This window comes from Chiroxiphia lanceolata, chromosome 2 (genome assembly GCF_009829145.1).
Source record: "Chiroxiphia lanceolata isolate bChiLan1 chromosome 2, bChiLan1.pri, whole genome shotgun sequence".
Lineage (NCBI taxonomy): Eukaryota > Metazoa > Chordata > Aves > Passeriformes > Pipridae > Chiroxiphia > Chiroxiphia lanceolata.
This window is the reverse complement of record NC_045638.1, coordinates 91,179,973-91,204,544: the sequence shown is the minus strand read 5'-3', so window position 1 is coordinate 91,204,544 and position 24,572 is coordinate 91,179,973. Positions and strand designations below refer to the sequence as shown.

The following is a 24,572-nucleotide window of genomic DNA, read 5'->3' as shown; positions in this document are numbered from 1 at the left end:
TTTGCAACAGCTAAGACCATAGTCAAGAAAATTTTTCCGAAGTGTGGATCATATAATTTTGAATAAAATATGTCTTACACCTGGATATCTCAGACCCTAATCACAGTGACAGCATGTACGTGAAATAAATCCACATTTTTTTTCAAAGGGATATGTAAATTTTTGAATAAATAAAAATTTAAACCACTTGATTCTCCCCATAAAAACTCAACTTTCCTGCCAAATTATTTCACAAACTCTGTCACAACAGAATGCTACTCAGGAGCATACTTTTCCAATGGAATCCAACAGTAGTGTCTGTTAGATTCAGTATATAATGTTACTATGGTCTGTGATGAATTAGAAGAGGAAACATCACCTCCACACTAGATCTTGCAAGACAGTTTTCTTGGCATTATAGCACCCCTGAAACAAGTACTAATTCAAAGAGCCATGCTCTTCACTGAGAGAGAAAAGTGCATTTAATTTCCTGAAACATCCCATGCACACATAATGAAGTAGTGATCCATCTACTTTTCAAGATATGTCCTGATTAGTTTACAAGGTCTGGAAAAAATCATCCATATATACATATTCAAAGAATTTCTAGGTAGTGTGTATGTGACAGTCCATGCGGTGTGGCAATGTCAATGTAATATTTTGTCCAATTATGTGGTAAAATTACATTTAATCAAGAGGAGATAAGAGTACCTGTTTAAAAGATACTGGTATACGAAACCATGTAACTCCAATCATATCCCCTCAGCATATTGACCAAAGGCTTTTTTGATCTTCTCAATTTAAAAGTGAATACTTCAGTCGAGGTTTTGTTACTTGCTTTAATTTTAATTGCATTGTGTTCAAAATTATCATAAACATTTTACAATCTAAAATGGCAATAAATTCCTTGCCCAGCTAAATTTAAAAGCCTAGATAGTGTTCAGTAGAGAAAATAGAAGCAAAATTTACTTCTTTACATGAAGCTTGGGAGCTAACAAAAGAGTGTCTTGTTACTTCCACTAAGTCAAATCTCAATCATTTATGCAAGTATTTGCAAATCGGATTCTGATGTTAAGCTGAAGGGAAGTGACACACTGCAAGGAAAGGAAGGTCAGCAAAGACCTTTTTTGCACTATGCAAGGACATTTTTTGGCAGTATTTAGAGATGTTTGACAAATGCAGACATATATAACTACCAGTGACCTGAACGGTGAAAAGAACTGGGAGTAAGTAACTGGTTTCAGCCATATAAGAAGTCTGTTGTGATAGTAGAATGCTAATAATTATGCAAGCACTACAGTAATAGGGAAATAATCAGGTTGATGGAAGCTCTGAACTACTGTACAGATACCTAATTATCTTCAGACTAGTGGACCTAGACATCATATTTCCCTGAGAGACTAACATCACTGGGAGGCAAACAGTTCCATCCTGGTATTCTGCTTGTTTCAATCATTTTGGAAGCTGCCACCAAACTGGTCCCCACCATCTGTCTCAGCTCCCAGCCGCCAACTGAGAAGGTCTCATCTCCCAGTATCAACTACTCAGTTTTTAATGTCTGAGAGAAGTGATCCTGGTTCCCAGTCTTCAAAGCAGAGAAACCATCCTCTCAAATCTTCCCAATATGCGTCTTTAAGTAAGCAAAGACGCACAGGCTGGCCATCACCTGAGAAGTAATGAACAACTGTAAATAGAATCAATAATGAATGATTTTTTTTTTTTATGACTCTTAATGAGAAAGAAAAACTCAGATGTGTTGACCCCTTGAATGGACACTAGGGTGCAGATGAGAGAAAGCAAGAAGTAAGTCAGCACCGTGGCCTTTCCTTTGTGGGAGGAGGAGCACTAGGATCTGTAGCCCACACTATCTTGCAATAGGCAGAGGCCTCCGGGCCCCAGAGAAGCAGCAGGTTGAAACAGGCTAATGGCAGTGAGAATATCAGACCAAAACAGGCATGTTGGGTGGGCAGGATAGCGAGGCTGCTGAAGAGAAAAGAAACAGCAAACAGCTGAGTAGAGGCTGAAGGAGATAGAGAATCACATACTCGTGTTCAAAAAGATTTCGGTGGAGCTCCAAGAGACAGAAAGACTGGTGGGTCACAGGGAGACACAGAAGGGAACAAAAAGTACTTTTTATGAGAAGAGAGGTGTTTAGAAGGTGGGTGGAGAGTTGTAGTAACATATCCATTTCCCTCCCTCCCATTTTCTTCAGGGCGTTTTTCTCAGAGCTTTTCCTCTCTCTTCTCCTCCCCACAGCAAACAGCCAAGCTGGGAAGAAGAGATTGTCTCTGAACTTAGCAGTGTGTCTGGGCATGGAAGACTGATAGCAAACAAGTAAACAGAGCTGACAACTGTGGTAACCGCAGAAGCAAAGCCTGCTCAGTGACAAGGATGAGCACTCCTCCTGAGGTAAGGAAATGGGTCTGTCTTGCAGTCTGCTGAGGTACCTTTGTCTCACACCTCTCTTTTCCTGTCCCTATCACACCTACACTGCTTATTACCTTAGGGAACTTGGGGTAGTTGAGTTTTTGACAGTTTGTATCCAGAAAGGGCTTGTCCGGGTCTCGGGATTGACGATGTGGGATATGGTGCAATGATTTAGGGGTTCTTGCCCTTCCTGTTAGTCATCCTAATGGCCACCCTGAGACTGTATTCCAAACTGTTTGAAGCACCGACCAATAAGTAGTAATAATAATAGGAGTAGTAGTAATAATAATAATGGCCTCTTTTATTGTATCTCCATTTTTTCCACACAAAATTATAAGAAAGTACTTACCCAGAAACATACAATTTCCCCCCACCCCCAAATAATTGTGTATAAACATGGCATACTGTTTGGAATATGAGAATGACATGATAAGGCTAATTGCTTCCCATATAGAGTGGAATAACTTTTCTAAATTGATGTCTTAACTTTTCTGATTTGATGTCTTATACAAATGGCTAATAAAATCTTATTTTCGTATTTACAGACAAATTGCACTGAAGTGAACTGTTAGGTCAGCATTGCTAAAATATAGGAAACATTCAAGGACAACAGAGATATGTAAAGTGTTCTATGTGACTAAATAATTCAAACTAAAAAATACCTATGTTTTGTTACAATGAGAGCTGTTCAGTGTGACTCTGGCTATAATTCAAAAGATAACTTTATCTTGTCTGCATTTTTCTAGCTGAAGAATTTGCAGAAATTATTGTTTTGTATATCCATTTCCATATTTCTGTGTGATAAAGATCAGACAACAGTTATCATTTTAGTTATTGGCCGTGGTTATGCTTTAAAATTTTAGTAGTCCAGAATATAATTCAGCAACCTTTCTGTTTCGTATTTCACATTAGCAAATACTCTATTTTGAACACAGACTAAAATATTTCTCAAATGGCATTTAATGGGCTCAATTTATTGTGCTTACATGAATTGCTGACAAAAGATAAATTTAAGAAAATGAAATATTTGGTAAGTATGGAGGCATTAGTCTGAAAATATGCCATCCACATGACTAATGTGATAAATGCAATTTGGGTAACAGCCAAAGTCAGTAATTCTTGAATAATCTGCAGGCTGAAAAATAAAACCTCTAAATTATCTGGTAAATAGTTATGAAAAATAACTCCAATTCTCTCTACTTTTGATCTCTTTTTTTCTATTTACTTTATTTTCGTGAAAGCCAGATGCTTCTTTTTCTGCAAAGCACTGAACTCTGTGAAAATGAAAGGTGAGGAAGAATTATGCAGAGGAACTTCAACCTCCCTTCAAAATTCAGGAATGACTCACAAACAGAAAGAAGGAGATACTGCAAGAAAATCAAATTCTTTGGCTGATATAGGTGTATAAAACAGTTCTTACTTTGGTAACTGTACCTGTTATGATTCTGCTAATCTAAGTCATGCTCACATTTGAATCAGATGGTTGATATAGTATCTTAATTCAAAATAATACATTTTATAATTGATGACAATTAGAAGTCTTCTTTTAGTGATTTTACAGGCATTTCTTCTCACTTAGCTGCAGTGGAACCATTTGAATTTGAACACTTGCACATTCTTAAAAGCATGAAAGAACTGAAACTGTACTGGAAATTGCATTCATCTGCAACTTTATGCAAATACTGATTATTTTTCTCACTCCTAAGTGAGACCTATAAGGAAAACCTCTGTCAGAGTTTGAAGTCCTTTTCCCCAGGCTTGTTCAAACCATTCACTTGCGTCTTTATATGGAACATTCTGGATGAGGCAACCGAGCCTCCAAATAAAGTGCGGCTGCTTCCTGCAAGCTATGTAGTATTCCTGTATCCTGTATCCTGGAAGTTTTTATATCTCAGCTCTGGTTCCACCTAGTTCAATCCACATTCCCTTGGCCAAAAATCATTGACTTAGGAAGGGTTCTGTATTTCAGTACCTGTGAACCACTTAGTCCGTCGAGGCACAAAAGTGAAGTTTGTTCTAGATAAAGAGTCTGAAGGGATTTTACCCAGGTCAGTATCTGTGTAGGAGTATTGAAGGAGTGGGCATTTGTCTGTCTAGATTTTTTTAAGCTGTTGTCATGAAAAAGATAGAAAGGACAACTAAGTATGATTGCCCTCCTCTTTTATCTCTGTTTATGTAGGTCCACATAAAATCTTTCAAATCCAGACCTAGTTACAGAGGCAAGATTAGAAAGACATTCCTTATGGAAGGGAAGTGTTTGAATAAAATTTTTATCCTTATAGTTCGTATAGCGCAGACCATAATCCAGTTTCTAAGTGGAGGTACATAGCCCCTTCTCCTGTCACTTCTTTTTGGTATGCTGTTATTTTGAGGCATATTGTTCTTAGCAAGGTAGTTGTTTCACATTGGAGACTTGAGGGCGACAGTCCTGTTTTTCTTACAGATTTTTAAAATCTACTATTTGATGTATTTTGCATTTCAAAAGAAACATAATGTATAGGCTTGATATAGACCTACTCTTAACCAGAAGGTCATAAGAAATTGCACTGACAGTCTTGAAACACCAATTTCTTCTTAGTGTCTCCACAGCCATGCCACTTATTACTCAAAAGAGAGAGACAGATGTCCTCTGATAACATGAAACCAAAGTATTGCAAAATTATAAATATTTCGTAGTAGGAACAAGCCAGATTTTTAATGTGAAAAACAAGAAGTCTATTGCAACAGAGAAGTCAAAAGAATTGTGAATGTGAATCATTCACTCCCTCCTAAATGGTGAAAGCTGGGGGCTTGCATGTTGAAGAATAGTTTTTCTTCTCAAAATTAGCTAAGCTAATTTTCTTTTACTCACGTCCCTACCATACTGTTAAATTGTGATACCTACTCTCTTACTCTAGGAGTAAAACCTGAAGTGTTTTGCTACAGGGACTTATGAAAGGAATTTGGATGTCCTCCTTTATATTTCGAACAGTGCCAGTATGATCATGTTCTGTATCTAGCACCTTCTAATGCCAGGATTCACTTGTATGTACATGCTTTCCATTTAGTTATTCAGCATCCTGCCTAAAGAAGTCAGGATAATAGGATTTTAAAGGAGAAAAGCAGTTAGGCACTTAACCCTTGTTAGCAATTTCCAGGAGTCAAGTAAGCTTTTGAAAGGCTTCTGAATTAATTGAATAAAATACATGTTTGAAAGATATGAAATAATGAGGTCTCTTTTCCTATTGTTTTTTGTGTTTTTTGTTCTGTTAATGTTTTTGTACAGGAATTGTACATAGTATATTAGTCCGGATGATTAACAGCAGACTCATTCATTTCCTTAATGTTTCCTTCAGTGAAGGGGTATGTACTGCATATAAGGGAGCAGCGAGGTCAGAAAAGGGATGGCAGTCTGGGACTTAAGAATCATGACAAAGAAAGCAGGAAGCAAAGACAGTCAGCAAGGGGAGCTCTCCCCACCCAGGATGGAAATGCAGGGTATATGCAGGTCTGGTGACAGTAGGCAGGGTCAATCAAGAATGTAGATTGACAGGCAGGTCCAAGCTCAAACCTACAGAATCAAGTCTATAGATTAAGATCAGGATCCAGATCAATGGGATGCATGTCCAGATGAAGACATGGCTGCCACTGCAGCATAGCTCAGATGGAGATCACGCATGAGAGCTGCAAAAAGAAACTGCCAAGTGAAAAATTTGACATGTTCACTGAGGCTGCTTCTCACTTTTCCTCAAAGAGTTACAAGGCTTGACAAGGTTTCTCAAATAGCTTTCTTTTATCAGAGAACCAGGCTTCAACAGGGTGCTAAGCTTGAGCCTGTGGGGACAGCATCAACCAGGCCCTGACACTGGCATGCAGGACTCTCCAAGTAACTCTTCAATCAGCTTTCACAGCTATAAGATTTACTCCTTGCTTGCTATATCCAGGGTTTTCCATCATCTTCTGGGGTTTTCCCCCTTCTGCCTCCTCCCTCCCTTTTCTTAATGTATATTCTTATTCAGTCATCCTACCTTTCATTTTATTCAGTTCTTTCCCTTTCCTTATATTATCAGTATGCATTCCGATGTCTGTTCTTTTGTAAACTGCTGTTCTCCATCTTATGTACATTAAAATATGCAGGAGTGAACACACAGAGTAAATGTTATCTAACTATCCAGGTAGATGTTAGATAATCATGTATCTTCCTTTGCAGTCAAGAGAGAAAAAGAAAGGTAACTCTGGAGGATGCTTCAGCTCATCGTAAGACAGATATCCAAAATAGAAGGTGTACTCATAAGGTGCTTAGCCTTCTCTATTGACTAAAAAGACACACCTACATTATGAAAACAACTAAATTTATGTGAGATAAAACATGTTTGCATACAAGATTTTCTCAGTGACTTACAGCTTACTGGAGGTTATAGAATAGAGCAAATCTTTTCTCTCACTTGAACCAGGCTAGAGGGCTTAGGATGCAGTACTTGTTTCTTGAGGAGAGATCTGGAATTAGTGCTCGGGTTGCCAGACTGTAACAGAATAAAGAACCATCAGTTCTAGACATCACATCATTAGCTTTAAATGGACTCAAAAAGGCTTTGATATCTTCAGGAGGTATATGCAAGGGGATTCCACAAACCAGAGTGAACTAAAGAGGGACAAGCCTCCTCTGCAAGCTGCATTTTCAATATATAATTAGTAGCTCAGTGCAACAGTTGTAGCTTGAAAAGACAGGGAAACAAAGAAAGGGAGAAAGCCCCTGGGAGTACAGTCACTTAGATGACTTGGATGACTATTGGTGTTCTGACACTAATCCATGATTAATAGATGGAGTATATTATCAGTGCTAACTTTAATATAAATTTTTCTTTCTTCATTTTTTCTGTCTCTTCAGACCTGTGACGAGGAGCTGAGAACAGGTGCAAAGAAAGAACGATGCCTTCAGGGGAAAAGCCTACTTCTGTGTACACTTATTCTCAGTACTGTCCTTGGCTTTACACTGCTTATCACCTACATCGTGATGACTTGTGCTCTAGGTATAATATGGGATATCCTTTCCTTTTCTTCCTTATCCACCCCATTTGTAAGATCCCTTTCTCTCCAGTCTGCCTCCATCGTGTACTAAGCTTAGCATCAATGTTAAGAACCAGACTTTCAGAATCTCTGGGAACCATAACATCTTTTGTAAAAGTTACATTTTCCTACCTCTTCTTTGGGGAGAGATCCTCCACATCTGTCCTCCTCTGCCTGCTATTCGATATGCCTGAGCCCAGTTTTCAGAGAGAGCATCATTATATTGCTTTGCATCTCATCAACATATTCTGTTCTGTCTGTAGTCACTTCCAGGAAAGTGAACAGAATCTGGTGTTTGGAGCTCCTCCTCCACCTTTTCATCTCTGGCTTAAGTCTAGTCCTGATTTTCTAGCACAGGTCAGTGCAGTCACAGTGTAAAAGGAAAACTCATAGTCTTTTGCTAATGGAGAAGCTCTGAGCATAGAGCAGAAATATTAATTTGCCTTTCAAATTTGCTAAAGAACTATCTAGAGAATGGTTCATGGCAATGTCTGAGCATATAGAATGCTCAATACTGAAGATGCATTTATATTGGTGGATGCAGACACTCCAAAATAAGCATTTTTGACCCTTTACCTAGCTTTTTTCTATTCATCTACCTGACATTTTTCTTTAGCTCTTGTTATGTGTTGGAGGCCATTCACTACATAGACCAAGAAAAAACTGTTAGTTTAGATCTTGTCTATTTCCACTCTGCCAACCTTCTCCCATGTCAACTGTTGAAACCATAGTATGGAAAGTCTCACTTTAATTTACAGGTGGCTTATTTCAGTAAATAATTGATCTGATCTGATGTCGATACAAGACACTGAACCAAAATGAGAACATATACCCAGTGATTTGCAGCAGTTTAGATAAAGGGAGTCACAAATCAAAGTAAGATATTATAGAAAGTTTTTGTCCTCTTTTAAAAAATATTGCTGAGGTATGTTTCCCATACTTGAACAAACCATGTTTTAATCTTATGACCTTACTATTGCTGTGCTATGTCTTTCTTTTGCATCATGTGTTGAAACTATCAGTTGCTTCTTGTTTATTGTTAGGCCAAATGTGGCTGATTCAGAAAAAAGACATTAAGAAGGCAGAATAATACTAACTGTGATTGCCTAGGTAGTACAAAGAGAGAACACCACCTCTGGACTGATTACTTGCCCTTTATTTGAAGAATCTCCCTTATAAAGTGCAAAGACAATCCTCCTGGGAAGTGAAAGACAGAAGACATTTCACTCCATATTCAGCAAAGACTTACAAGGAATTTAACACTTTGCATGGAAAGGAGTTTGCACCAAAAATAAATCTTTTGGAGGAAATGTCCCACAGAGAACTGTTTGTTTGGTTGGTTGGTTGGTTTGGTTTTTTAGGTATTTTGTTTCTGTTTTTAGTTCATTTATTTGTTTGTTTGGAGTTGTTCTCACTCTCCACTGCTACTGCTCAGTTCTCTCCTATTTACTTCTTCTCCAGGATCCTGTGATGTCAAGCCAGGTCTTGCTCTGTTGAAAAGACTCCTGAATTCTAGGAATGACACTGTAGAGCCCTGTGAGGATTTCTACAAATATGCCTGTGGCAACTGGGAAGGCATACACTCAAGCAGAACCGCAGAAGAATCACTAAATGTATTTGATGTGTTGTTGGAAGAAAATCTGTTGATCCTGAAAAGGCTTTTAGGTAGGGACAGATGATTGGTGTGTTACCTTCAGCAACTGCCTCAGTTAGAGCTGAGAGTACTAGTAATTGAGAGCACAATCATTCCTAACAGGGACTGAGTCCTATCTCTTCGTTCTTCTATCATTACAGGTACAGATTTATTTTTGAGCATATCATATTACAATAGCTGCATTTTAAACATTTTAATTACCCTTACCAAGTGTAACAGATGAAAGTCACATTTTAAAATTCTGACAGCAACTCAAACTATTTTCTTGTTGTCTTGTAAAAGTAAGCACTTGTTGCTGTGCTTGTCTGAATGTGCACTCTAGTGATGTGGCCTGTCTCCATGTAGGACAGATATGAACTTAAATATGCACCATCTTCCTGCTGTGCTCCTGTTTCCATGCAAAGAATGTCACATATTTGGCCTCAGGAAGAGCTGTGGCACTAGAAGGCCCCTTGCTTTGAGTTGCTGTGGGAAATGTGGATGTATTTATTGAAATGTTCTGAATCAAAGCGTAGTATTTTCTTACAACTGTTCTCTGCTTTAACACTGTCTCAACTTCTTTTTTAAACCACTTTTTAAATGTTTAATATTTTTTTTTTCAGAGAGTCCACAGTTTGGGATAAGAGGCTCAGCCCAGGAGAAAGCAATGCAATTCTATCGTTCCTGCATGAATATCAAACAGATAGAATCTCAAGGAGCTCAGCCATTGAAGGACCTCCTAAATCAGGTGAATATTAGTGCTATTTCCTCTCCTTTCAGAAGATAATTCCTTCAAGAAGGAAAGTGTGCAGTTAGGGTCATATGGTCCTACAGGATGTAATTTTTCTAGCATCTGGCCCTGAAATAAACTCATGATTCGCAACACGACTTCTAAGCGATAAATCTTCTAGCTTTAAATGCAGTTTCAATATCTGATTTTCTGACATCAGAAAATCATCTGAATCTTTCCTCATAACTGTATACATGACTTAAGGATGGTCAAAAAACCAAGACTACAAAGAGGGATCGTGTTTAATCTCAGAAGCTTAGTTCAATAGTATCTGACTTACAGGCCAGGGAACATCTTGCAAACAGCTAAAATTTTTATATCTAAACTCTGATGGCCATCCAGTAGTCCAGGCTTCCAAGGGAGCTTGTTTAAAGAATAAAATTTTTCTCTTTCCATTCTGGAAGACTCCTCTTAGTGCCATGGAGGGTTATACATCTTCCTGCCAGCAAAAGAGCATTTATGTCTTATCTCCAAGGAGGGTGCAGAACTTTCCAGCAGAAGGAACTACAGGCCCACCTGTGAATCCGATTGCCAGGGAAGTGGGACCTGTGAGCCCTGATTCCTGGTTGTTCTGGTTGTTGGATGCCTTTAGAAAAATGAGACGTCTTTCCTCTCTCCTGCTTATCTAGCTTATTTTTCCTGCACACCTTGCTCTGCTGATAATTATAATTCATTTTCCTTGTGTCATATTCAGTTCATTGCTTTGCTTGAGGGAAAGTGTCAGGTCATTTTAAAGCCATCAGAGCTCTTCACAAGTTCCCCCATTGCTATTTGCTTTGTTGCCTCACAGTTGTCATAATGACTAAGCTCATAGGTGTGAAAAAAATTTTGTAAATATGGATCAAGCAAGTTTTTCTCACCTGCAGCCTTGCTGTCTCCCTCCCTCTCTAGGTTGGTGGATGGAGTATCACAGATGTGGAGGAAACAAAAGATTTTAATGAAACTCTTCAGATTCTTATGGGCAGATACAACACCTTTCCCTTTTTCAGAGTCCACGTGGGACCTATTCCTTCTGACCCCAAAACCAATATCATTCAGGTGAGTTTGCTAAAGAAAGAGCACTACCAGGAAGCACCATGAGTAAAGAGTCAGACCAAGGCTTGCTCAAGTTAAGCCTATATTCTTCTCTGAGGAAAGTTTTCCTAAATTTCAGTAAAACTCTTGATTTTATTACATAAATTATATTAACATTTCAAATTCCATAATACAAAAATTACCAAAGCCTGCGGAGCATATTCTCACATTTCCAGGGTTTCTGGAAATAGTGAGATGTTTTTCCTTTACTCCTTTTTGCAGATTGACCATCCTGAGTTTGAGTTGCCACCTGAGAGTGAATTCAAAGAGAAAAATTATCTTGAGGTAACATATCAGAGGCTGAAGCAAGGTAAAAATGGCTATTTGGTAAAGGGATCTCCTTGAATTGCCTCCTGGTTCAGAGTGGTCTATTTCCATGGGTTACGGTCAGTCACCTCTGAAGATGACTCCGGAAGGAATTCTTTACAGAACTCTACTTTTCTGAAAAGATAGTTCGTAAAATGTAACCCATTTTAGATGCCAGGTTTAAAACTTCTTATATAGAACCAGAATGCTAAAATTGTAGTTTATATTTGCCAAGTAATATGAACATGGCCTTCCCTTTGCGTTTCACCTTGAATGAATGTTTTTAAAAAATCTCTTTGTCCAAAGTAAAGCTTTATAACAAAATCTGTGTATTGGGGGCAGAGGTAGCTAGCATTTTTATAGTTATTTTAAAATGTTCAAACATAAGTTAGGGAAACAAGCTCTTTGACCCTTAGAGTTATTGTAACAAAATTAATTTGACATTTTTCTGAACTTCGTAAACACTGAGTTGTTTTCAGTTTCTCAGTCTGAGTCTTTCAGAAGAGTCCTCAAAGAAAACTAAACCTGTCTACCTGTCACAAGCATTCCTTTGATACCTCATAAAGATTGAAACTAGAAGCTGACATTTTCTCTCAATCAAAAATACTGGCTCATTATATCACTACATTTCTTTCCAGAGGTGGCAGGCCCGCATCTCTAAAATTATTCTAGTATTTAAAGTAATTGTATGCTGTGACAAAAATAATCTTTGGGGAATTCAGTGTTCTTCACTGAGAGAGGAACTATACCTGAGAAACTGTACTTCACTTGTGAATGTTGCAGTGAGAAGACAGTTTTAGGGGTGGGTCTCAAGAAGTTTTGAAAGATTGAGGTTTATATGGTGAAGATGGATGGTTGGATGGATGGATGGATGGATGGACGGATGAATGCGGTTATTAATTTTCAGTCATGTTCCTCCCACTGATCATACAGTCTGTATTGCAGGTTCTCCGTGTGTATCTTTCATATTTGAGGAAACTGGGGGTCCTACTTGGAGAGACACAGGATGGTCCCCCTGATTCCTTTTCCCCTACCTTGGCCTTCATCTCTAACCTCCAGCGAGTTGTCACCCCGTTGAAGAAAAGACAGGAGAGCGGGATGCTGTTCTTTCGCACCACCATTAGAGAGCTACAGGTATCTATGCCTTAGAACTTAAGTAACATGATTACATGTGACATTCAAATTGTGAAGATCCAGATCAAAAGACAAAGGAGATACTGTTTTTAGATGCCATTGTCTTGCAACTTAGACTTGGAGCCTGTTGAGCTTGAAATAACTTATAAACTTAGGATCTTTAACTGACAGCAGTTGGATTTTTTCAGGCCCAAAATTCTCTCCCCTCTCCTGTGCTAATTCCCTTTAAAAAAGTCAATTCTCCTTTTCTACTACAATCAATATACACATCATAAAAACAATTGGACTTGTTGAAAGTATCTCTTAACAGTATTAGAAAGATTATCCTATTTCTCTATTATTTCTTATGAGTCAATTTAGATTCATAGTTCAGTATGTAAGCTTTGTTTTACTTCCAGGAAAATGCACCTGCTATTGACTGGCTGTCATGTCTCCAGGCTGTCTTCCATCCCATGCCAATGAACCTTTCTCAGCCAATTGCAGTGCATGACATGGATTACTTAAGAGGCATGTCACAACTCATCGAAAAATGGCACAAGGGAAGGTAGGAGTAGTCCATATCTGTGGCTGTAGTTGTTCATGCCCCAAGAAATATTTACTTCAGATACCATGAATTAAATAGGTCTGTGTTAGAGGCTGCTGAATCCAGTAGTCTAACAATTGCAAGGCTACTGTGGCTCTATATCCACAGATTTGACCGGTACTTAGGCTTAGCACATATTCCCAATAGGCTTGCATATGCATGCACCATATACGAACACATATATAAAAATATATCATATATATATGTGTGTGTGTGTGTATCTGTGCAAGTGTGATCAGTAGAGATGGAACACAGCACCTTTGCTGTAACACTAATATAAACACGAACAGCTCAGACAGCCCGATCCTATTCCCCAGCTCCAGCTAATCAGGACTGGTCTATACTAGCGAAATACATATTTGCACACACAAAATATGGATCACTCCAGTAGCTGGTCTTAGCTATTCAGTCTGTCCAGAAGCTAACCCTAGATCCCCTGGTGTCCATAGCTGCTGGCACTTGTGTATATTACCTGGATATGAGCCCCTAAGTCTTGCAGCCCTACTTTGGTTACAGTTACTCTGGTCTCTTCCTGTTAAAAACACATATGTATAAGCAGATCTCTCCAGTACCCGGTCCAAACCACTAGTATCTCCAATAGCCAACTCTCAGACTTCTCTTTCCAGCAACTAGCTCGAACAAAAGTCCCTCCCACAGTCAACTCTCAGACTCATTATCTCTCCAGTATTCAGATCCATCCCCAAACACAACAAATAGAATGTTAGTTAAGAATAGTATTTAATAAAATAGGGAATATCCTACTGACAATGTGCAGGGCTCAGTCAGATAGACACCCTGGCAAGCCACAGATTTACACTCAACCATTCTCTCTTACCACCTTTCCTCTCCATTTTCCCATGTATGTTCTCCCAATCCACCACGATCTTTCCCTTTCCCTGCCTTTGGTCCTTCCCATAAACATGCTGTAATGAAGTCTCTCAGAATCCCACAGACCTCTCAAATATTCTTTAATAAGTTTCACCTAGTCCTGAAAATTATCGTTCTCTTACTTCCCATAAAGAATCCTGTGCCCCCGCAGGCAATTACCCCTTGAGTCTCAATGGTGTTCTGGGGTTTCTTTGGTTGACTTCTGTCAAATCATCCTCCTTTGATAACCACAGGTGTAGCCTATTCGGAGTACTTCGTTGACGTTGTTCAGGTTCCTAGGGTTCCTCTGCCTCAAGGTACTCCTTTGACTCTTGCCTTGCCTCTGTGTTTAGAGTGACTAGCCTTCAACCTTCTTCCTTTTTAAATGTCATTTTCCTACAGGGTCCTTCACATTTATATGATTGTTTGTCTGGTTGGGAATCTCTCCCCAGCCCTTGATAGTCGATTCCAAGATGTACGCCTGGACCTATATAAGATTCTTTATGGAAAAATGGGATCTAGAATGGTGAGTTAGTCTTTAATCACCTTCTTCAGCCTCCCTAGCAGCTGAACGCCATAGGTCATGTCTTCTGAATGTTCTCTTGATGCCTTGTCTATATGGAGTTTCTTAGTTTTGGGGGGGGGGAAATCTACTCTCACTAGGCCATTAATTTCTTTCTTTTTCTCAAGGAAATATGTGAGCAGACATGATACACGAAACTTTACAGAAGCTGAGTGCACTGTGTCATGGACTAGTGAACAAAATATAGATGATCACCTTTCTTCTATGTATTTTTCTCAGCTAGCATATGAATCTTCATCTTGAGTGAAAATAAATGGAGTAAATCATAAGGAAGTCAGTGTTTTAATTGATTAAATCTTTCTGAGATAGCTTAAATAGAACTACATTACTTATTCACTGCTGTCATTTTTAGACACCAATGTGTATGCTACTGACTGCACATCTACATATCTTTTTACTGACTTCATATTTATTTGTCCTCACTCTCATGTGTCTATTTCTTTCTCTGTTCTTACAGATCCCAGCTGAGCGCTGGAGGAAGTGCTTGACTGATACCAGCTCTTTCTTTGAGCCAGTTCTAGGGAAGATGATTGTGCAAGAAATTTTCCCTCAGCAGACCAAGAAACTTGTAGGTATTCATCATCTTACCCTCCAAGCAGAGTGCAGCTTCACCTTTCTTTTTTTGACATGCCAACTTATGACCACATCAAGGCAGCAAAATCATGTGTAGGTTTTACACCTTTTTACATATTCCTGTGCTTACGCACTTTCCCTCCTTTTTTGGGAATGAGACATGTCAGAACAAGACATTGCTGTCATTGCTAGAATAGTCAAAGCTAAATACTGGTTATTACCTTTGTCTCAACTGTTAGCAAAGTCATATATGTGTGTCACCAATAGCTATGACAGCTCTAAAAATACATGCAATCTCAGTGTGCTCCGTGGAATAACAGTTAAGTATTAACAGTATTCATCACCAATATAATATATTTCAATAAGATTTTCAGTTACAAAGCCATTAAACAATCATATGACCAGTTGCAAAGAAACAAATCAATGCCAACACATTCTGAGTGTATCTGCAGTAAAAGGAGCAGTTAGCATAGGCATAGTTTTTGTGAGAGGCAAGATGAAAAGGTGTGTGGGAGAAAATAGGATGCCAAATAACTTTAGCCTAAATCACTGTGGAAACTGAAATCTCTTTCATCACAAAAAGAGGAAATTTTCCCCAATTATTCCGTAGTTGAATTGCTGGAGCGGGGGAAGATGGTAGCTAAGCCTGAACAATGTTTTTCTGCAGCTGTGACCATTCTTTCTTTTCTCCATGGCAGGCTGAGCAGATGTTCTCTGAGATCCAAGATGCCCTCTATGACCGACTGGATGAGTTGGAATGGATGGATGAACAGACTCGCCAAAGCGCTAAAATCTCGGTGTGTGCAGAAGGCTGAAGTTACTGAGGCCTTCCTTTCCCTGAAGTCTTTAGAATGGAAGAGGCCTGCACCTTCACATATTCCTACCTGCTTCTACAGGCACACAATCTTAAATAGATGTTTTATACATACTAAACACTGAGAGTGGTTTTATAAGTGCCATCATGCATGTGTACAGACATTGATGTGTGGGCATAGAGAGGCTCAGTTTTTGTTTGTCCATGGATACTTTGAATTAATTGCATCGAGATACAATTCAGTTTTATACACCTAGAGAGGTTAAAAGCTATAAGGCTGAATGGCAGAAAACAATGCTATAAAGAAAAAGAAGAGTAGAACAACATTAGACCTCAGGTTGGAGAGTTAAGAAAGAGAAACAGAGTAGCTGTCGTTTTGAAGGGCTGACTCATAGATCATGCTTACATTGTTTAGAAGTAGCGTTTAAAAGGGCTTGCAGAACGTAAAGCCTCCTATTGATCATGTTTCTTTTTGTTCATTTGTTTGTTTATTATTATTTTAGGTTTCCAAACTACAGGTGGAGATTGGCTATCCAGCTCACACACTCCAGACTGCCAAAGTGAACCTGGAATACCAGAATGTGAGCTATATAATGTAAACATACCTGTCTCATTTTTGGCGGTTTACCTGTACCAACTGCTATCGTGTCTGCTTATGAAAGAAGTTATGACCTCTGGAGCAATGCACATTTCCTACTGTTCATTTTGTGGGGATATATGGGCCAAGAGAACCTTTGTTCTATACTGTTGTCTATGCTGTCTCCTATTTAGAGTGGCTGGCCTGATAGAAACAATTTTTGATCTGTTGGTATGTTCTGCTTGGCCTGCAGATAACATTCCTGTCCTATCTTAAACTGAAGGTCTTTAAAACTTGAAGAGAAAAAAACTACAAGTATCCCATTGGTTTCCCTTTTGATTAACCCTTTTGTGACCTGTGGAACTTTTCTTTTTCTTATACTGTTCAATTAATTCCTTGCTTATGCCCTATGACAGTCACATTGCCTGTCTCTTCCCTCAGTTGGAGATAAATGAAGACACCTTTTTCCTCAATGTGGTGGCCTGCTTGAAGATACTGAGGGAAAATTCCTACCTGAAACCCCTTCAGCATCACCCACAGAATAAGTAAGTCAGAAAGTGATCTGAAAAATGTAACAGAATTACACAGTTGTGAACTGAGGTTGGAAGTGACCTATGGAGATCACCCAGTCCAATTCTCCTGTCAAAGCAGGATAAGATAGAGCAGATCACTCAGGACCGTGACCAATTGTATGTCTGTATCTCTCTTTTACTGTGGAAGGAGAGGGAGAGCAAGTGGGGAGCAGTGGGCAGAATTGGGCATAGTACTTCTAAATGTGGTTTCACCAGCTTGGAATGTTGCTGCAAGTCGGCATTGCTGCACCCTCCTTTAAAAAGCCTTGAATTGGATAGCCTGTCTTGTGTTCAGCTTGAGCACATGCTGCCAAAATACCCCACCATTTTGGAAAGAGTCCCAGACTTTTGAAAACACCCCACTTTTTTCACCCATGCTCTCTTGAGTAAGCGAAGGAAATAGCAGAGCACTGTGATAATGTGAATGCTGGCAGGACACAGGATGCTTCAGAAGGCAGGCAGCATTGTCAAGTGTGCTTAGGGCTTTACACTTCCTGAAGAGTATTCTGTGCAGGACTTCACAGGTAGTGAGGGAGAATCCCTTCATGTGTATGAAAACTAAGCTATTAGCTCTGACCATCTGTAAACAAGTGAAGGTTTATTTTGAACACCTGGAATTAGATCATGTGAATTTCATCATTTGCTGGTACTGTATGAACAGTTGAACTGAGCACACTATTTTTGCCGACTTAGTGGAGGAAAGGAACAAAGTTTGAGATAAGAAGTTAGTACATTCTCTAATTTCTTTCTTTCTTTCTTTTCTTTTTTTTTTTTTTTTTTTTTTTTTCCACTTCTAGGTGGCATGTGTATCCCTGGAGTGTGCATTCATACTACTCAATAAGGCACCACATGGTGGTCTTTCCTGCTGGAATGTTTCGCAGCCCTTTTTTCCACACAGAGTTTCCCAGGTACAGAGGGGCTGCAAAGGTGGAAGCTGAATGTAGTCCCTGGGCTGTACCATTCTTCCAGGAAGTGTCTTAATGAGTCTGTCTTTAACTTCTTTTTATTATTGCATCCCAGAAAGACATAGTAAAAGGGGAAAACCAGCTTTTTCTGAAGCCAGATGAATACTGCCTTATGACTTCTGAAAGAGAGTGATCATTGACTCTGCTGGAGCAAAATCAGAATCTAGGTGATCTAGTACGTTACTAGATGTAGGATATTACTGGAATCTAGTGTATTACTTCAGAGCAAAGAGTTAGAAGTCTCATGTAGGTTAACTGTAAAGTAGACATTTCACCCTTGCCTCTCATTTTCAAGATTCCAAGAATTCCTAAAATCCAAGCCATAGAAACCTAACCCAGAGAAAATAGGAGCCTCACAGAGCAAATTCTTGTCAGAAATCTTTTCCAAATGTATCCAGTTCATCTTTTTTTTTTTTCTAGAAATCTTTTCTAGAAAAGGTCTAGAAGAATTAAGCAAATAGCGTTTTAATTCTGAGCCTTCCCCTGCAACAAGAACACTTCTGTAGACCATACTACTCTGGTTGGGTTCTTTCTTCATATAGAACACATCTCTTAAGCAATATTTTTTCTCATATTAAAAGCACTTAAAGCAGTTGACCGTAAACATATCATCCAATGTACTTTTTTGCTGATAATGGATAGATAGTTCTCCTAATACCGTAGCAGTGAAAGATAAGCTTACGCTGTGGCAAAAGGCTGAAGTTTGAAAGAAACATGTCTCAATTAAAAGTAATTTTTTTCTCCATGGTAATGTTCTAGTTCTTGCAGTATTTAACAAATTCATTATAGTATTAAGAAAAGGGGATCTCAAAAGAATAATATAAAAGAAATACTTTTTCTGGTGCTGTGGGCTGCACTTACCATATTCTTACTCTCAGCTTCTTATTCCTTTTGTATTCAGTGTTAGTAAAATACATTTTTCTCACTGTCACCTTATTAAACATACTGATAAGACAAACTTGATCAGCTTTTGGTGAATTGGCACAATAGCATTTTCTCAGATGATGCTCCGGAGTTTAAACTTTACTTGGCAAGAGCCAATTCACATGACTGTGAGGATAAACTTTAAAACAAGAGGTCAGAAAAGCAGTACAATTGTTATAGTATCGTAGAATGGTTTGGGCTGGAAGGACCTTGAAGGTCAACTAGTTCCAACCCACCTGCCATGGGCAGGGACATCTTCCAGTAAACCAGGCTGCTCACAACCCCATTAAGACAGGCTGTGAACACTTCCAGGGGTGGGACATCCACAGCTTCTCCGGGCAACAGTTATAAGTTATCAGCTTCTGAAAGAGCAGTTCTAAGAGAAGATGAGCTGTTCTTGTCACTTCCTACTGAGTTCCCAGTGATGTAGTGCAATAATTTCATGCATCAGCTGTGCTAATCAGTGCATGAGAAGAAAGAATGAGCCCATAATTTCATATAATGGAAATGCAGTTTGAGTGTACTCTTCCTTGTGTGACTAGTTGTAAATTCATTGCATAGAATCATAGAAATTCCATTTAGAAAAAACTACTGGAGGTCTCTAGTACAGTCTCTTGCTAATAGCAAGATTGCCAATGTGAGACCAGGGAAATTGTAGTCAAACCTTCATGTTTTTAATTTGCCTTACCAATTTATGTATCATTTCTCACTAGACAACTGTTGCAAGATTGCTTCTCCAAGCATCCTGCTTTTATGTGGTTACCATTACAGTTGTTGTTTGTGGTGAAAATTAGGGGTAAATAAGGACATATTTCAACAACAATACATGTCATTACAGTTCATAAAGGCAGAACCTCATTCACAGATTCTTCATTGGTTTGATGGCTCATTAGCTACAAATACTTTAAAATAATCCCATAGTATAACTTTAAGCATTTGTAGGATCGTTTACACTTGTATTTGCATTTTTACATATCTGAGCAACAATAAATAGGAAGTGCTTGTGTGCTCTCAGAGTAGAATACTCCTGTTGAGCCCACAGTTGTGCTCAGTGGCTATAAGGAATGCTCATCTGCCCTCTTTTTCTTTCCAAAAGCACTCTTTTCATCTTTATTTTTCAGTGCTGTGAACTTTGGAGCCATTGGGGTCTTCATGGCACATGAAATTCTCCACTCGTTCTATGGTTATGGTGGGTACTGGCTCTTTATTTACTCTTCTAGGTCCCACTGGTACTTTCCCTTAGGTGATATGAAATCTTAGTCACTATTTTAATGTATACATATATCATTAAGGTAGATGAAGTTAAGGAAACCCCATTCCAGCCCAAGCTGACTACTAAGAAGAACCAGGGATTAATGTGAGGAACGCAGATGAATGCCATAAATAGTGTTACTTTCTAGGATTTTTTTTCCCACAGTGTTGCCTGAGGGCTGTCCTACATGCAACAGGAGTGCACTACAAAAATCTATAGACTGCTTGGTTGAACAGTATGAAAGCTACAGCTTTAATGTCAGTGGCACTTTTACACTGTTGGAGAATACAGCTGACACTGGAGGGCTCACTATCGCTTACCAGGTATTGTCGTTTACTTCCCTAATCTCATAGTCTCACCACACAACTCAGCTGCCATGTCAGAGGATTGCTCTGCTGTACCCTTTTCCTATATGCTGCTTCAGTTACATATTTCTTGCACACTTGTGCCAGTGAACCATGAGCCCTTCATACCCTCTGTTATTCCAGAGGATCCTCACGAAGCTTTGCTTGTAACCTCACTACTTCCCTGTAAGACAACTTCTCCCCTTCACCATCTTTACTTCCCCATTTATGTTATGCATATTATGCTATTATTTATGTGTACGTTATACTTGAGGAATTAAGCTGAGACATGAAACAGAATTCTGTGTTGTGGTAAAATGACTCCATAAAGATATTTTCAGCAATATTTTAATCTAGAGAGAGTTTTTTATTTCCTCATGCAGTGCTTCAGCAGTTTAATTACTGGAGTGCTGTCAGATCCATAGGTCTAAGACAGTACTTTTACATTCTTGCACAAAGAATGATAGGAGGTAAAAAGTCTTTTAATTTACACTCAAATATTTGTGAATTGTTTTGAACATAATTTTCATTCTTTCATTGTCCAGTTACCACATCTTCTCTTATGACAATATGTGTAGGAGTATCTGATATGGGAAGGAAAGGAATTATGTTGTTATTCTCGCACAGTAGAATTATTAGGGGCATGGCCAGCAGCAGAGAGCCTCAGAGTGAGGAGAATGATACAATCTTGCTAATTTATTAAATATGTATTAGATTGATAGATTTCATTGTCGTAAGACATGAGCCTGGGTTACTGTCTGAAGGAGGACAGTATTATTATTACCCATTTTCTCTCTCCACAGGCCTATAAGAACTGGCAGAAAAAGCACAAAGAAGAGAAGGATTTACCTAAGATTGGACTTTCACATGATCAACTTTTCTACCTCAGTTTTGCTCATGTAATGAGTTCTAAACTAGTCATATGTCTTTCTCACTCTCCATTATTAATTTGTCTTTCTTGATATTCAATCTCTGTTCCCTCTCTTCACAGAACTGGGAATGACCGATAAATCTGTGACATTCAGAATATTATTGAGAAACTAAAATTTACAGATATGGGCCCTGTTAGAGATTTCAAAGCTAACAAAAGTCCTGTTTGCAGATAGAACTTTTACAAAGATCTGAAATCTACCAAAATTAACTCATAGCAGACAAACTGTGTCAGGGAAAGCATTGCCAGCTTCTGAGTAGTTTTTTTGCTGTTGAGTGAAATCTTACTGCAAAAGTCCATCCGTTCCTCCATTTGCCTTTCTGTCTTGCTGAATAACTAGATGTCTAATCATTTTGAGTGACTTCTACTGAAAAAAAGAGTTTCAAATGTTATTTAGAGATAAAGAACTAGAAGGACATGCACACATAGTTAGATATTTCTGTGGGAACCTGCTTTAAGGATTTCTGCAAAGTTGTGCAATTGTGCATAGCTGTGCTGTTGAGTTCCTTGTGATAGATCATTGGATTTCTGTGCTTAGAAAAGTCACATCCTTGTAAGTCACTGTAATTGTGCAAAGGGAAAAGTTTTGTGCATGTATTGAGATTAGGTGAGAGCAGTGTGTAGAAAAGGAGATTATTGGGTCTTGGTGGCAAGATTTGCATTTCAGAAGTTGTCTGGCAGCTACTGCATCATTTGTCAATGAACAAAGAGTGAAATCACAAGAAGGAAGACTTGGATTGCCAGTTTAACACCAGTAAAGTCACATAATCCTCCCCTGAGTCTCTCAGGTAGTAATGGGATTTTGTGTAAGTGCTCTTCTTTCTTGAGGAGCACTCACTGATTTCACTTAAGAAGCTGAAACTAAACACTGAGACAATATCTTTACCATTACTTTATTTGGAGTCCAAGGTTGAATGATCCTAACCAAGATGGCTTAAATTCCCTGTGTTCTGGACTATGCAGTACAGAAAAAGAACAGATGGCTTGTCAGATAGAGAAATTGGGACAGAGAAGTATAAGGAAAGGAAAAACAGCCATAAGAAAGATTTGAACATTGTTGGCAACCATGTATGCATGTTGCCTTGTTTACTCTAGCACCCTCAGACATGTGTGCAGAGGTGTGAGGAGCCTTAAGTCTTGATGACATGAGGACTTTCACCCAAACTGACTTTTCTATTTTACTTCCTGAAAGGCAATGTGTGGACACCAGGAGCCAGAAAAGCTACAGTTTTCCCTGAACACAGATCCGCATAGTCCCTTGCCACTTCGTGTCTGTGGGCCTGTCAGCAATAGCGAGGACTTCTCCAAGCTGTTCCGCTGTTCCAGTGGATCCCCAATGAACCCAGACAACAAATGCCGTGTCTGGTAATCTGCGTGGGAAAGGAGGAAGAGAGATATGACCCCAGGGACAGGAAGGCCTGAACATGAAAGTATGACCTTCTTCGCAGGGCCCCTAGAGTGACATGGGTGACCTTCCTTTATCTTCCTTTTCTTGTTATCCTCTCTGTAGAAGTTGATGGTAGGGAAATTTTTAAACTGAGTTTATAAGTGAAGAAGGTCTCCTCCAAGGCTGTCAGAACTCTGTCCCAGATGTAACTCTGGAGTGTAACAAGTCCCAAGGCGACTACCCAGTCTCTAGCAGGCAGCAACTTCTGAGGAGCTATGAACAGAAAGACTGTTAACATCACTAGTCCCTCTATTCAGTGCATTTCCCTGTCTACCCCAGCTGCTTCCCAGTCATGTTTAATGGACAGGTCAATAAGCTGGAGCTCTAAGACTTGTTCATGAATGAATGACTCCTAGGAAAATGCAAGCCACACATGTACTTTATAAGAGAGGGAAGAATCCTCTTCTCTTCTTTTACTAATAAATTGAGACAGATACTAGGAAAGACTCAGTGACTACAGTTTCCCGGCTGAAAGGTGTTGTTTAAGGTTACTGAAGGCCTTCTCTGTTCTGTTTTTGTAATAATGAAGGTTATTGAAGGCCTTCGCTGTTCTGTTTTTGTAATAATGAAGGTTACTGAAGGCCTTCTCTGTTCTGTTTTTGTTTAATCATAAAAACTCATGAGAGAAAAAAGGGGAAAGACTAAAGCATCCCCATTAGTGAAAGAGGGATTGGGAGCTGAGAACAGATTCTCTTTCTTCTTTCTTTTTCAACGAGACTTTCTTTTTTAGTCTCTAGGGTTAAAGATATGGTTGAGGGTGGAGTATGGGACAGTCACGGGGGTTTCTAGAAGTCTCTGAAGATCGATTAATTAGAAATCCAAGAATTTCTCTGGATCCTGAACCTGGTTCTCTCATTCCTGGAAGTTCTCTCATCCCTGCATTTGTAAATATTTACCATCCAAACAGACAAGTAGAGCTGCTGCAGGATTTTACTTTCTACTTAAAATTGGATTTTAGGTGTTAATTTAATTTGGAGGAAAAACAGAGGTAAGAAGCAATGTTTTGGGGTAGCAGGAGAAGTGCTTAAAATATATTCTCAAGATCACCTTAATAATTACATTCATTTCAGGTTCTCATAATTAGAAAATTTATACCAATATTCTAAAATTTACCAAAGTCAATAAGAATACAAAATACTCCTACCTTCTGCATACTCTTCAAACTGTTCTTGCTTTTGGGAGCATCTTTATTTTACCTGTTATATTGGCTGTATGGGGATTGTTTGTGGAATAGGTGATGGCAAGTGGAAACATCCCTCATCAATGTAAGCCTTGTAAAAATAACTGTGTTAATACTTTCTAAGTATTGACCAATGCAGCAAAATATTTTCCAAGAACAGACTGTTCAGAGATTTTGTTTTCATTACTTAACTAAAATATTAATTAAAAAATTACTTTGATTGCAAATTCTTTATGATCAGCCCTGTTTCTTTGTACTGTATTTGCACTGTTCCCAACACAACTGTCATTCTTAGCTGAACTTCCAAGTCATAGATAATAATACCTCAAAATAATTTATTTACTCATCATAAAAAATAACAAAATTGGACCTGTGCTTGTTGTTGCCATTTAAACAGTGTATAGTCCTCCTTCACTCATTCAGTTTTCTCCTAGCAGCATGTCCAGACTGTCTTTTTTTTAGATGTTAATATCAATTAACATTGCACAACACATTGTGTGTAATACAGATGTCATTTCAGTGTTCTGAGACTAGTTGATTTCTTAGTTTATACTGTTTAGAAAAACAAAAG

General features: G+C 38.7%; 1 protein-coding gene across 2 annotated transcripts; it reads left to right on the top strand.

Annotated features, from left to right (window-relative positions):
- Nucleotides 1-1,918: 1,918 nt before the first annotated feature.
- Nucleotides 1,919-24,216, top strand: KEL (Kell metallo-endopeptidase (Kell blood group)). 2 transcript variants are annotated; one of them, XM_032680588.1, is made up of 19 exons: nt 1,919-2,137; nt 2,236-2,388; nt 7,274-7,415; nt 8,914-9,117; nt 9,709-9,833; nt 10,767-10,913; nt 11,172-11,234; nt 12,201-12,389; nt 12,788-12,933; nt 14,242-14,365; nt 14,880-14,990; nt 15,694-15,792; nt 16,313-16,390; nt 16,828-16,931; nt 17,756-17,866; nt 19,969-20,036; nt 20,265-20,422; nt 21,247-21,342; nt 22,567-24,216. In XM_032680588.1, the coding sequence occupies exons 2-19, from the start codon at nt 2,371-2,373 to the stop codon at nt 22,741-22,743; spliced, it is 2,160 nt and encodes a 719-aa protein (XP_032536479.1). In that variant the 5' UTR covers nt 1,919-2,137; nt 2,236-2,370; the 3' UTR covers nt 22,744-24,216. The 2 variants fall into 2 exon arrangements, with proteins under 2 accessions (XP_032536479.1, XP_032536480.1); XM_032680589.1 differs by lacking the exons at nt 1,919-2,137; nt 2,236-2,388; nt 7,274-7,415; nt 8,914-9,117 and adding an exon at nt 9,151-9,246.
- The last annotated feature ends 356 nt before the right edge of the window (nt 24,217-24,572 follow it).